The sequence below is a fragment of the Carex rostrata genome, chromosome 29, assembly GCF_964058835.1.
Source record: "Carex rostrata chromosome 29, lpCarRost1.2, whole genome shotgun sequence".
In the NCBI taxonomy this organism is placed as follows: Eukaryota; Viridiplantae; Streptophyta; class Magnoliopsida; order Poales; family Cyperaceae; genus Carex; species Carex rostrata.
The window spans coordinates 4,509,701-4,522,726 of record NC_135946.1 but is presented as its reverse complement, the minus strand read 5'-3'; the positions used below and the strand labels follow the sequence as shown (position 1 = coordinate 4,522,726).

General features: G+C 37.4%; 1 protein-coding gene across 1 annotated transcript; it reads left to right on the top strand.

Moving 5' to 3' along the window:
* The first annotated feature begins 770 nt into the window (after positions 1–770).
* Positions 771–9,089, top strand: LOC144546180 (uncharacterized). The gene is made up of 8 exons (XM_078294703.1): positions 771–2,471; positions 2,730–3,691; positions 5,016–5,313; positions 7,521–7,632; positions 8,009–8,134; positions 8,231–8,632; positions 8,741–8,953; positions 9,054–9,089. The coding sequence occupies exons 1-8, from the start codon at positions 805–807 to the stop codon at positions 9,087–9,089; spliced, it is 3,816 nt and encodes a 1,271-aa protein (XP_078150829.1). The 5' UTR covers positions 771–804.
* Positions 9,090–13,026: the final 3,937 nt, after the last annotated feature.

The window sequence follows — 13,026 nt, the reverse complement described above, 5'->3', positions numbered from 1 at the left end:
GGATAGTCCCCCGTTTGGGACTGCTCTTTGAATATTGTGTCTCATTTAGGATGTGAACACATTAATTAGCGGGATTTAATTAGTGTTTGAGAAAAATTCGTCAGCATTTCTCCTTATTGCTCCTACGAGTATGTGGTTTACGCATACTTGGGGAGTTAAGGGGAAATGCTGTCGAATTTTTCTTAAACACTAATTAAATCCCGCTAATTAATGTGTTCACATATGAGGCATAATATTCAAGGAGTAGGTTACGATTGTAAACCGGCCCGTTTGTAAGCCAAGAATTTGTAACAATGTATGTTGCTCGACCACCATGACTAATTGGAATCATCATTTTAATTTAATTTACAGATGGATCGAAGTTGGATGTACGAATTGCGACGTGATACTGCAGAATATTTGGCTCGCGTTGATGAGTTCATAAAATGTGCCGAGAGTTATAGAGCGAAGACAAAGGATAACGACATCTTGTGTCCTTGTAGAGATTGTAGCAATTTTAAAAGATTTGGGGACTTGGAAGAAATTAGAGCTCATTTGATTTGTCGGGGATTTCAGAAGAGATATACGTGTTGGTTTATGCATGGTGAGAAAATTGGGGAATGTAGTGCTACCAATAGAAATTTTGTTTTGGAAGACAATGTTGATATTAATGTAGAAGTTGATGATAATTTTGAGCTTCATTCCAACGATGATTTTGAGAATGTCGAAAATTTTGATAATCTACTTGAACTTAATTACAACGAGGATGATTGTGTGAATATTGATGAAAATGCAGAATACGATTTTATTGAAAATCTAGAAGACATGTTACGTGATGTGGAAGATGAAATTAGTGATAAAAATTATAAAAAATTTCAGTATATGTCTAATGAATCCAAAAGGCCGTTATATCCCGGGTGTACCAAATTTTCAAAACTGTCAGCTGTGTTGAAATTGTTGAACTTAAAAGCAGACAATGGTTGGAGCGACAAGAGTTTCACGTCCTTATTAGAGCTCTTACGAGAAATGCTCCCAGATAACAACGAGTTACCCTGTACAATATATCAAGCGAAGAAGTTGATCTGTCCAATGGGCTTGAAGGTCGAAAAAATACATGCCTGTCCGAATGACTGTGTATTGTACCGTGGAGAGTACGAGGCCATGCATGTTTGTCCTAAATGCGGTGTTTCACGGTACAGACGTAAGAACCAGGACACTGACGATGGTAACGATGAAGGAAACAAGGGCCGGGCTCCGGCTAAGTCGGTGTGGTATTTTCCGATAATACCGAGATTCAAACGGTTATTTGCAAATCCCAAAGATGCGAAATTATTGCGTTGGCATGAAGACGAGCGCAAAAGGGACGGTAAACTAAGACACCCAGCTGATTCTCCTCAGTGGAGAAACATTGATAGAGATTTCACAGAATTTGGTGGCGAATCAAGAAACCTTAGGCTAGGGTTGAGCACAGACGGAATGAGTCCGTTTGGAAGCATGAGCAGTCGGCACAGTACTTGGCCAGTTCTTATATGCATTTACAATCTTCCTCCTTGGTTGTGCATGAAACGCAGGTATATAATGATGTCATTACTAATCCAAGGACCCAGACAACCCGGAAATGACATAGATGTATATCTCGCACCATTAATTGAGGACCTCCAAAAATTGTGGAGGGATGGCGTCCGGGTGTGGGATGCGTACGGTAAAGAGCAATTTGAGCTGCGGGCCATGGTATTTTGCACCATAAACGATTTTCCCGCGTACGGAAATTTATCGGGCTATAGTACTAAAGGAGCAAAAGTGTGCCCTATCTGTGAAGATGACACGCAGGTGCTGAGGTTGAAAAATTGTAAAAAGAATGTTTTCATGGGGCACCGTAGGTTTCTTCCTATTAATCACTCATACCGTAAGAAGAAGAAAGAATTCAACGGGAACACTGAGCTTGGAGTGGCACGTCGTCCGTTAGACGGGAAGGGTGTCTTCCTGCTGGTTAAAAATCTTAAAGTTGTTTTCGGAAAATGTGCCAAAGCACCACCGAAAAATATTTGGAAAAAGAAGTCCATATTTTGGGAGCTACCGTACTGGGAATATTTAGAAGTGAGACACTGCCTAGATGTCATGCATATTGAGAAAAATGTCTGCGACAGTCTGATCGGCACATTGTTGAATATTCCGGGGAAGACTAAAGACGGTATCAATGCTCGAAAAGACATGGTGGAAATGAAAATAAGACCCAAGCTTGCACCGCAGGATAAAGGGAAGCAAAAGGCATACCTACCTCCCGCAATGTGCACAATGTCGAAGACCGAGAAAACAAGCTTCTGTAAATGCCTTCATAGTATTAAAGTCCCATCAGGGTATTCTTCGAATATTAAGAAGCTTGTGTCCATGAAGGACATGAAATTGATTGGTCCGAAATCCCACGACTGTCATGTTTTAATGACACATATGATTCCTGTTGCAATCCGAGGAATTTTACCAAAGCCCGTTCGGCAAGCCATCACGAAGCTTTGTTTTTTCTTCAATGCAATTAATTCCAAAGTGATAGACCCGCTAAAATTGGACTCTCTGCAAAAGGAGGTCGTCGTTACTCTTTGCCATCTTGAGATGTATTTTCCGCCATCTTTTTTCGATGTTATGGTTCACCTTGTTGTTCACCTTGTGAGGGAAATTAAGATTTGTGGTCCCGTGTTCCTGCGGTATATGTATCCATTCGAGAGATTCATGGGTATTTTGAAAAGTTACGTAAGGAACCGACATTGGCCCGAAGGTAGCATCGTAGAAGGATATTCCACGGAAGAGGTGATTGAGTTTTGCACCAACTACATGACCGGTGTTGGTCCTATTGGCATTCCAAAATCTCGATACGAGGGAAGGCTCCAAGGAGTAGGGACTATTGGGTTGAAAGCCATACTTGCTGATAGAGATGAACTGTTAAAGGCACATTTTATTGTACTACAGCACATGGCAGATGTCACTCCCTATATAGATGAGCACATGGCAATCCTTCGACAACAGAACTACACGAGAAGTCAGAAGTGGATTACTGACGAGCATAACCGTTGTTTCATAGGATGGCTAAAAGAAAGAGTGAAGTCACACTCCGAAATGTCGCCCGTAAGTGAAACGGTTAGATTGCTGGGCCAAGGACCCCAAATGGTTGTTAGAACATTCCAAGGATACGAGATTAATGGATATACATTTTACACTAAATTACAAAGTGATAAGAGCACCATGCAAAATAGTGGGGTGACGTTGGTGGCGACGTCTCAAGAATTTAGTAGATCAGGGGATGCCCGGCCTGTAATGGCATCAAAGTCATATTACGGTGTTATTGAAGAAATTTGGGAGCTCGTTTACAATGCTCACCTCAGCATTCCCTTGTTTCGGTGTCAATGGGTCGAAGACCGTGGTGTTAAAGTTGATAACGACGGGTTCACAGTGGTAGATTTTAACAGAGTCGGGTATGTTGATGATCCGTTCATACTCGCCAAGCAAGCAACCCAAGTCTTTTATGTCACTGACCCGAGTGATGCTAGGTGGAGCATCGTCTTACCCGGAAAAAGAAGGATTGTTGGGATAGAAAACGTAATCGACGAAGAAGAGTACGACCAGTTCGATGAGATACCTCCATTTTGTGCCGATGTGCAGGCTGAGATAGCAACAACTACTGAAGAACAAGACGAAGCAAATTACATGAGATCTGACCACAGTGAAGGACTATGGGAAAATGTTCAAACAGTGGAAAAAAAGAAAAAAAGGAAAAAAAAAACCAATGTATAATATTTATTTCGTTTAACCGTGAACAATTTCATATTTATATTCCAGAAAAAAACAATTTATAATATTTATTTCTTTTATAATATTTCAGAGATGAATAGCCGAATAGATAAGCATAGTTTATTTGCATTACTGATGAGATCTTTGGATGACTGTAAACCGATCGATAATATTTTACTGTGTTTTTGTATTTTACATTTTATTTGTTTATTTATTCCTTTTAAATATAAATTTTATGAATATAGATATCTGATAAGCAGAACCGATGGTGAGAGAACCCATCGAACAACCCCCTTTTCCATTAAGAAGAGTTTTAATGACAAATTGCTTTTCTACACGGACATGTAGTTAAATGTCCGTGTAGCTCTCTTTTAGCTCTGTATTTCTTTTTTTGAATATTTTAAAATGTTTAAAAACCTTTCTAAATGTTCGCAGCCATTTTGCATTTATTCTTAAGTTTTTACATTTATTATTTAAACTGGAAAAGGAAACTACGCTCCATATTATGAAATTTTGCATTTATTCTTACTGTTTAATATGGTTTTGTATGATCTGTTGTTCAATATTATGATTTCGTATCATTGTTTATATGTAGTGTTTTTTTTTTAGTTGACATATTAAGTGCATCATTTAAGAATAAAAAAATAAAGGCAACTTATTATTTATGTAAGTACCAACAAAAATCCGTTTAGAAAGGTTTTCCACACGGACCTTTAATCCGTTTGGAAAACCTTTCTAAACGGATTTTTAATTAAAACTCCGTGTAGAAAGGTTTTTCACACAGACTTTTAACTAAAAATCCGTGTAGAAAGGTATTCCACACGGACTTTTAGCCCTACTCTTTATTAATTAGTTTTTACTCTTTTACATGTATTAATTATGAGCAGGCTTTTGCATCGTTGGAACTTATGACTATTAAATAAAAGAAAATTGAAAGGGCACCATATTCATTCCCTAACCCTTTAGTAATTAGAGCCATATTTATTGACCAAAACTATTAGAAAGAATCGTACACGGACGTTTAATCAAACGTCCGTGTAGAAATAGTTATTTTAATTAAGACGTCCGTTATGCATGAATCTTGTAAAATGTTGCATTTATTTTGAAGCGCGGAATTCGAATAGTTGCCTTTCTATGTAATTATCTGAGAAGACGATCAAAACAACTTCATAATTCTATATAATCCGAGAAACTCCATTACAAAACAATCTGAATTGTACAATTCTTTTGAACTTACTTCTTTAATTTGTTCCCAGGAAAAATGGATCCCTACTCATCCGATGACTCACAAAATAACAGTGACTACTCAAACTCTAACGATTCAAATAGTTCTGAGAGTGAGTTCTTCCAGCAAACTGAAGGTTCAGACTCAGACGACTCACAAAACGACTTACCCACTGGAGGCATACAGTGCACAGTGTGCCAAGAGGTCGGAAAATATGAGTGGTTGTTCCATTGCAACCACTGTCAAGACTCATACCACCCGTTATGCGTCTGCTCAAATACTTACCAAGGCAGCAGAGATCCGAGATACAATTCATGGATCTGCCCTAGGTGCGAGAACGATGACCAAGAAGAAGAAGATGATGACGAAGACGACGATGAAGAAGAAGAGGAGGGAGAGGAAGAGGAGGAAGAGGAGGAAGAGGAAGAGGCTGCTGGAGAAGATGATGAGGAGGAAGGAGAAGAGGAAGACGAGGAGAAGAGAAGGGCGAGGAAGAAGCAGAAAAAAAATGAAGAAGATCAAGAAAGCAATAAAGACAAAAAAGATGAATCTTCAAATAAAACCAAGAAATAGATTATTTTTATTTTTAATATTAAATAATTTATATTTCATTTGTCTATATTTCAATTGTTTATATTTTGTCTGTTTATATTTTATGAATCTTTACTTAAATATTAATATAAATATGAGATTATTAATAGAAAGGTATTTTAACACTTCAATTGAATATCCATGTAGAAAGGTATTTTAACACTTTAATTTAACACTTTAATTTAACACGTTAATTTATATCTATAACATATTAACATTATTAATTATTTAGATAGCATCATTTATTTAACAAAAAAGAAAAATTTATAGAAAACAAAATGTTGATTAAATTAAACAAAATATATTACATCAAAAAGGATCCTGGCTAATACATCATATAACACAAAAAAAACTGATTAAACAAAATACAGAAGAAGAAAACAAAAAAAGATAGCTAAATTAATGAAACATGCCTTCATAAAGGCCCTGGCGCGACCCCGGCCATGTCCTCCTAATCCAGGGGCTCTTTGGCCTGATCTAGCGATCGCCCCTCCTTATGTACGGCTTTGGTGGTGGATGCCCCCTTGGACTTCGGCGTGGCACATTTGAAGGCGGCCACGGCCATGTCCTCCTGTAGTTGGGAGGAGGCCTGAGATAGCCAGGAGGGACTTCGAAACCGGGGGGGAGTTCGAAATTAACATCAACCTCTTCGGGCGAGACGTAGCCGGAGGGCAATGGCCACGGCACATTTGAGGGGTGAGCACTGCCGGCCGGAGGGACTTCGGCCATTTCTACTTGCAAATAAAATTTATATAAATATCTTGATCGAACTAGTTTCATATAGAATTTTGAAGAGCCGTTTCGTCTTCTAAGAATTTTAAATTAATAAATATTTGCACACGGACGTTTAATGAAATATCCGTGGAGACATTCTCTATCATTTCTAAACGGTTTTTTACTTAAACATCCGTGTAGAAAGTTAAAAGATTTGCTATTTAAACTGAAAATGTGCTTTTTAAATAATTATCTAATGGAAGTCGGAACGACGTCGCTTCAAACTCTGAAATTTTATTATTTATAAATATTTGAGTTTAGATGCAAATTAAGTTTAAAAATATAAAAAAAAAATAAAAATATGTCTTTACATTTCGAACTTCCCAAGGCGCGAATTTGTTTCCGCGAACGCATAGAATTTATACACGGATTATTAATGAAATAACCATCTAGAAATGTCTTCCTTCACGGATGTTTAATTAAATATCCGTGTATAAATGGTTTGCGCGAAATAAAATGCGCGCTGGGTCGGCCTGGTCACTTGGTCACTTTCTTTTCAAAATCCCTTCGTCTCCTCTTAACCCTAAACCCACGCGTCTCCTCCTCTCTCTTTCCGTGGTTCCTCTCTCTTGGTGCTGCCACTGTTGGTGTTTCGCTCTGTCCTCCTGTAGTTGGTGAACCTCTAAGCTCCTCTCGCTCGCTCGGTAGATTGTAGAAAGAACGATGACACATTCAGGTGAGGATAATGTAGAGAATGTAGCTGTGATGGATAATGTAGAGAATGTAGCTGTAGAAGGAGAGAATGTAGCTGTCATGGAAGAAGAGGTCTCGCAGGCTCGGCCTGAAAAAAGGAAAAGAGGTCCGACAATGTGCAAGAAGATCACTGAGCAGAAGGAAATATTGCCAATCGAATTCCACAAGAACGGCTGTGCGACGGGTGATAATCGGGCAAAGTACTCAAATTTTTGCGCCTCCACGGTGAAGAAACATGCATCTATCCTGGTCGAGCGCTGGGATCAGTTTGATCAAAAGAAGGACAAGGACCAATGGTGGAACATTGTGAAGGTAAAGTACCTAACAATTCTAATTTTTTTTTTGGAGTAGATGAACTTACATGCAGTAGTTTCGTTGTCAATCAGGACCAGTGGAACATCGTGGACGACCCAAAAGAAAAGATAAAGGGAGTGTCTTTGAAGATAATGAATGAAGCTTGGAAGCAATTCAAGAGCAGGTTGAAAACACTTTACATGGATCAAGGGAAAGATCCGTTGCCAGTGTATCCTTGGCTGACACAAGAGGTGTGGGAGGAGTTCCAAGCTTTGAAGAAAACAGAAGAATTCAAGGTATGTAAATTTAGGTAACTCATTAGAGCATCTCCAACAGTGATTGCTTATGGATTGCTTATGCTGATGCGTCAATTGTTTCTGTAATTGCTGGGTTGTACGGCTATTGCTTATTTAGCAATTGTTGGAATTAATTTCATAACCGCACAAATTAGCAATTAATTTCAATTGCTGGATTGGAGATGCTCTTAGTTTTTGTTCTTTCTCAATCTGTACCCATCTTCCTTAAGTAATGGATTTACTTTGATGTTCGAAGAAAAAAAGTGAGAAGGGCAGGAAGATCGCCAAAATGAACAAGTACCCGCACAAATTAGGGTCAGGTGGTTACGAGGGTAAGTCGAAAGAATGGGCAAAAGTTATTTTGAAAAACCAACAGTCTGACTCACCCGTGGTTAAGATAAAAAATCCTAGGGGCCAAGATTGGCTCATGGGAAGATCTGAGGTAACCCTTGAGGGGCGGATAGTACTCCCAAAAGACGTGGAGCCCATTGCTCATAAAATGGTAAGAGCCTTTTGTTATAACTGTGTCATTCAAACAAAATCATAACTCTGTGTACATTACTTAGTGTTTTGTTATAACCAATTTTTTAATTAACAGTTGGAGGTGGAGGAGGTCAATTCTGGTGCCCGGACTGTCGCAAGTCAAGAAGATTCCTTGTCCTTGGCGCTCCCGAATCCAGAACACACCGGTCGAGTTAGGGGCAGAGGGGTCTACACGGGCTGGAAGGAGGAATTCAATGGAGCAAAACCCCGGAGAAGACCTCGTGCCAAGGTCAACAAAGACGAGATGGAATCAAGGTTGGCGCAGGTGCGCCAGGAGGTACGCGAGGAGCTTTCAATGGAGTACAACCAGAAGCTGGCTGAGCTGGAATCAAGGATGGTGAACCAAATGCACCAAATTAGGCAGCCATCCGAGGACCGACCTCCCGTTTCTCCGGGAATTCGGCGAAGCAGTCAGGCATCCGGGACCGAAGTGATAGGCGGCTTGGACAATCTAAAGGTAACCACTACTTGTTCATAATCGAAAGGTATTGTTGATTCTCGCGGTTAATTCGCTAGACAATATTATTTCATTCTAAAGACAACTAATTGCTGATAATTATTGCAGGAGGCCACAGCATGCGACCTCGTCATGTATTTCGGTACTACTCCTCTGACCATTGCTAAGGGCACTGTATATCCTCCTGCAGCCGGTGATCAGTTGAGGCCCAACTATCTCCGCGTAGCGATTGAGAAGATCACGCAGGATTGGGCTGTGAGAATACCTCTTCCTGTCCCTGTCGATGAAATGGTGGTGCTTGATGATGCCCGCTATTCGACAGTCCAATGGCCGAAAAATCAAATTATTTTGGACAATGTACGTAAACTCCAAATTAATGGGATATCTTATTCAAATCATTCTTTTCAAATACTTGAAAAAGACATATACAAAATTTGATACAGATACGAAGAGGTGAGACAATCAATGAGGATGAAGCGTTGTCACCGGTACGGGACATGGAATTATACTTGGTGTCTGTTGCGCCAGAAGTGCCTGATGCGCCAGTGGATGTGCCAGTAGATGCGCCAGTGGATGCGCCAGTGGATGCGCCAGTAGATGCGCCAGTGGATGCGCCACTAGACCGTACGGGGCTCACAGCAGAAGAGGTTAGCCGTTTGCCTGGTCAGTTGCAGACTCTCCACGCCCACTTGATCAAGGCACCCAAGGACATGACGGCTGTTACCTTCAGTGTCCCCCCCGGTATGTTTCTACACGATGGCAGGGAGGTCGTGCTGCCTTTCACAGAATTCAACGACTTTCTACAGGGCGCCTCGTCAAGCGATAAATGGCTCGATGTGGGAGTCATCACCGTTTTCCTCATGTTAGTGACCAATCAATTATTTATATCATGTGTATAGCACTCAAATATATATACTCTAATGTAAAATGATGATTTTTCAGGTTCCTAGTCCAGAAATGCCGTGAGACCGCATCGAAAGGTAAGGTGAACTTGTGTGCACTTTTGGACCCCGGCAGAATTAATGGAAACATGTTGGAATGGTATGAGGATGATTGTGTCGACTACTTGCGTAAAGCGATGCATCATGCTCGTGGGGATCAAAAGAAATTTCTTCTCCTGCCATACCACCAAAAGTAGGTTAGTTGTAACTCTTAATTGTTTATATTTTCAGTTAAACAATTACACAATGAACCATAGCAAACAGTTGTGTCACCATTACATGCTGAAATATATATGTCACTAATTTTATGCTAAAGTACTACAATTCTTCTCCCCCCACAGCTCCCACTGGTGTTTGTTGGTGATTGTGCCACTTGAAAATACGATTTATGTCATGGATTCAAGGCGGCCCGACAAATCCATCACCACTCAGCAGTCTAAAAGAGTCATGACTGTTATAATTAAGTAAGTTATCTAAATATCACTTGGTTTGATTTTTTTTTTTTATAATTGTGGAATTGCTAATTACAGTCACTCAATTTTGTAAGGGCTTTTCGGCAATATCTTAAAGAGGGTGGAGTGCAGAGCACGGGTAAGAGCAGAAATAAAATGAATGGGCTCTGGAAGGAGGTGAGCACACTATAATTTTATAATTTCATATTTTTGGGTTCAAAAATTTATTGTCATTCTGACATATGCTGCTGAATGTAAATATCAGTGCCTGCAACAGATTGGCGGTTGGGAGTGCGGTTATTACACGATGATTTTTATGTTTCACTTTGTTGAGAGCATACAATTCAAATGGCCAGCATATCCGGTATGTAATTCATATGTTTTGCCTTGACTTGTCCATACAATTAATATTGATTTCCTCTAAACTTGTTTTATTAGTTGCATTGTTATAATTGCAATAATTTATTTCTATAAAGCAAAACAGAGATGTAGTTGCCGTATTTTTGTAACTTGCATGTTTCGAATTTTTTGTAGTATTCACCAGATTCAAAGAGTTACTCCAAGGAGCAGTTAGATCACTTTAGATGTATGTGGGCAGATTTTTTTATAAAAGAATTTTGTAAACCAGAATATGGATTTGTATGATCTTTGTATAATTCAGTGTACATGAATTTTGTATTAATTTTTTATATAATTTGGAAATTTCGAAAATTTACCGGTTTTGGTATTCTTATTTTGGAAATTCTCTGTTCTGGAATTGATCTGATTTTAAATGGCTGGCAAAACTGGAGGCTAGCCAAAAAAAAGCAAAATTTTTTTAAAAAAAAGTAGTTCAATTATACACGGACATTTTAAAATTTATCCGTGTACAAAGGTTTTTCCAAATTAAAAAAATAAAGAAGAAAATTAATACATAAAATTATATATTAAAAAAATATTAAAAAATAAGAGAGCTACACGGATATTTAATTATACATCCGTGTACAAAGATCATTCAATATAAAAAAAATATTAAAAAATAAGAGGGGTACACGGATTTTAATTATACATCCGTGTAGAAAGGTGTTTCCACATTAAAAAAATAAAGAAGAAAATTAATACATAAAATAATATATTTAAAAAATATTAACAAATAAGAGAGCTACACGGATATTTAATTATACATCCGTGTAGAAAGGTGTTTCCACATTAAAAAAAAAGAAGAAAATTAATACATAAAATAATATATTTAAAAAATATTAAAAAATAAGAGAGCTACACGGATATTTAATTATACATCCGTGTAGAAAGGTCATTCAATATTAAAAAATATTAAAAAATAAGAGAGGTACACTGATATTTAATTATACATCCGTGTAGAAAGGTCATTCAATATTAAAAAATATTAAAAAATAAGAGAGGTACACTGATATTTAATTATACATCCGTGTAGAAAGGTGTTCCACATTAAAAAAATAAAGAAGAAAATTAATACATAAAATTATATATTAAAAAAATATTAAAAAATAAGAGAGCTACACGGATATTTAATTATACATCCGTGTAGAAAGGTCATTCAATATTAAAAAATATTAAAAAATAAGAGAGGTACACGGATATTTAATTATACATCCGTGTAGAAAGGTGTTTCCACATTAAAAAAATAAAGAAGAAAATTAATACATAAAATTATATATTAAAAAAATATTAAAAAATAAGAGAGCTACACAGATATTTATTTATACATCCGTGTAGAAAGATATTTCAATATTAAACAAAATTAAAAAATAAGAGAGCTACACGGATATTTAGATAAATAACCGTGTAGAAATCTAATTGTACACGGTTTTTTATGTAATAATCCGCGAAGCTCGGTTATGGAGAGCGCCAGTGTCAAGTATTTGTAAACGGCTGTGTATGTAATAATCCGTGTAGCTATTCGGTAATTGTACGCGGTAAATATCCGTGTGTATATATACAAGGATTTCTAAACCGTGACAGCCTACGCGGCGGGAAATCCGTGTAGCTCGCTTGTTTATGTCCGTGTATAATCACTTATTCTGTAGTAGTGGAGATTGACAATAAATCCAACAGTTGTCTCTATTAACATTATTACCAATTTACAAAATCAAAGTAACAATTAATTTATCTTCTAAATATACAATATAATATATATATATACTACATTCAAGTATTCATTAGATTTAAAGTGCTTTTAGTAAATATATGCCTCTAGTTTAAACTTAAGAATGTGATAAAAATGTACACGACTTAAGTGACCGAGTTGACTCGGCCAATTAGTAGTGGAATCGGCCGGATGCGAACTGATTTTTTTGGTTAGAAAAGATAAATTTAAGACAGAATAGATCAGTAATCAGATTTACATATATGAAGGTATGCTGCCTAGAAAAATTGATACGAAAAAAATATTTTGTAATTTTATTCTGAATTAATAAAACTAAGGGATAGAAGAAAGTTTTATGGAAGTGATTATATTTGTGTTCTCTGTTATACTATTTTAATAATTTTGTCTGAACCAATTTTTTTTTTTTGATGGTTAATGTCTGAACCAATTTTGTATTCTTGCATGGCCAATCGAAGGGATTTGGGGCAGAAATATAGATGTGACATGCAACTCGAAAAAAGAAAAGAGAAGAAGATTAAACATTGTAAAATATTGAATTGACATGATGTACGAGTGCGTGTACTGTTTTGTTTGGAGAATATAACTTGATTCATTGTGAGTTATGTCCATAGAAGTTATTAAGTAGAGAAGGGTGGAGTCCGCATCGTCTGCAATAACTCAAAACAGTATCTTTTGAGTTAATACATATCGACCGTTCGATTGTAATCGGAGCTCATTCAGTCTCTGTCTAAAACATAGAAGGTCTTTAATATTAGTGCAGATTTAATTTGCAGAAATCTTAAAACTGATCGGACGGTCCATATGCATTTTGAGTATTAACTCAAAAGATTTTTTTTTGAGTTAATTCAGAGGATACGAATTCAGAATGGTGGCCTT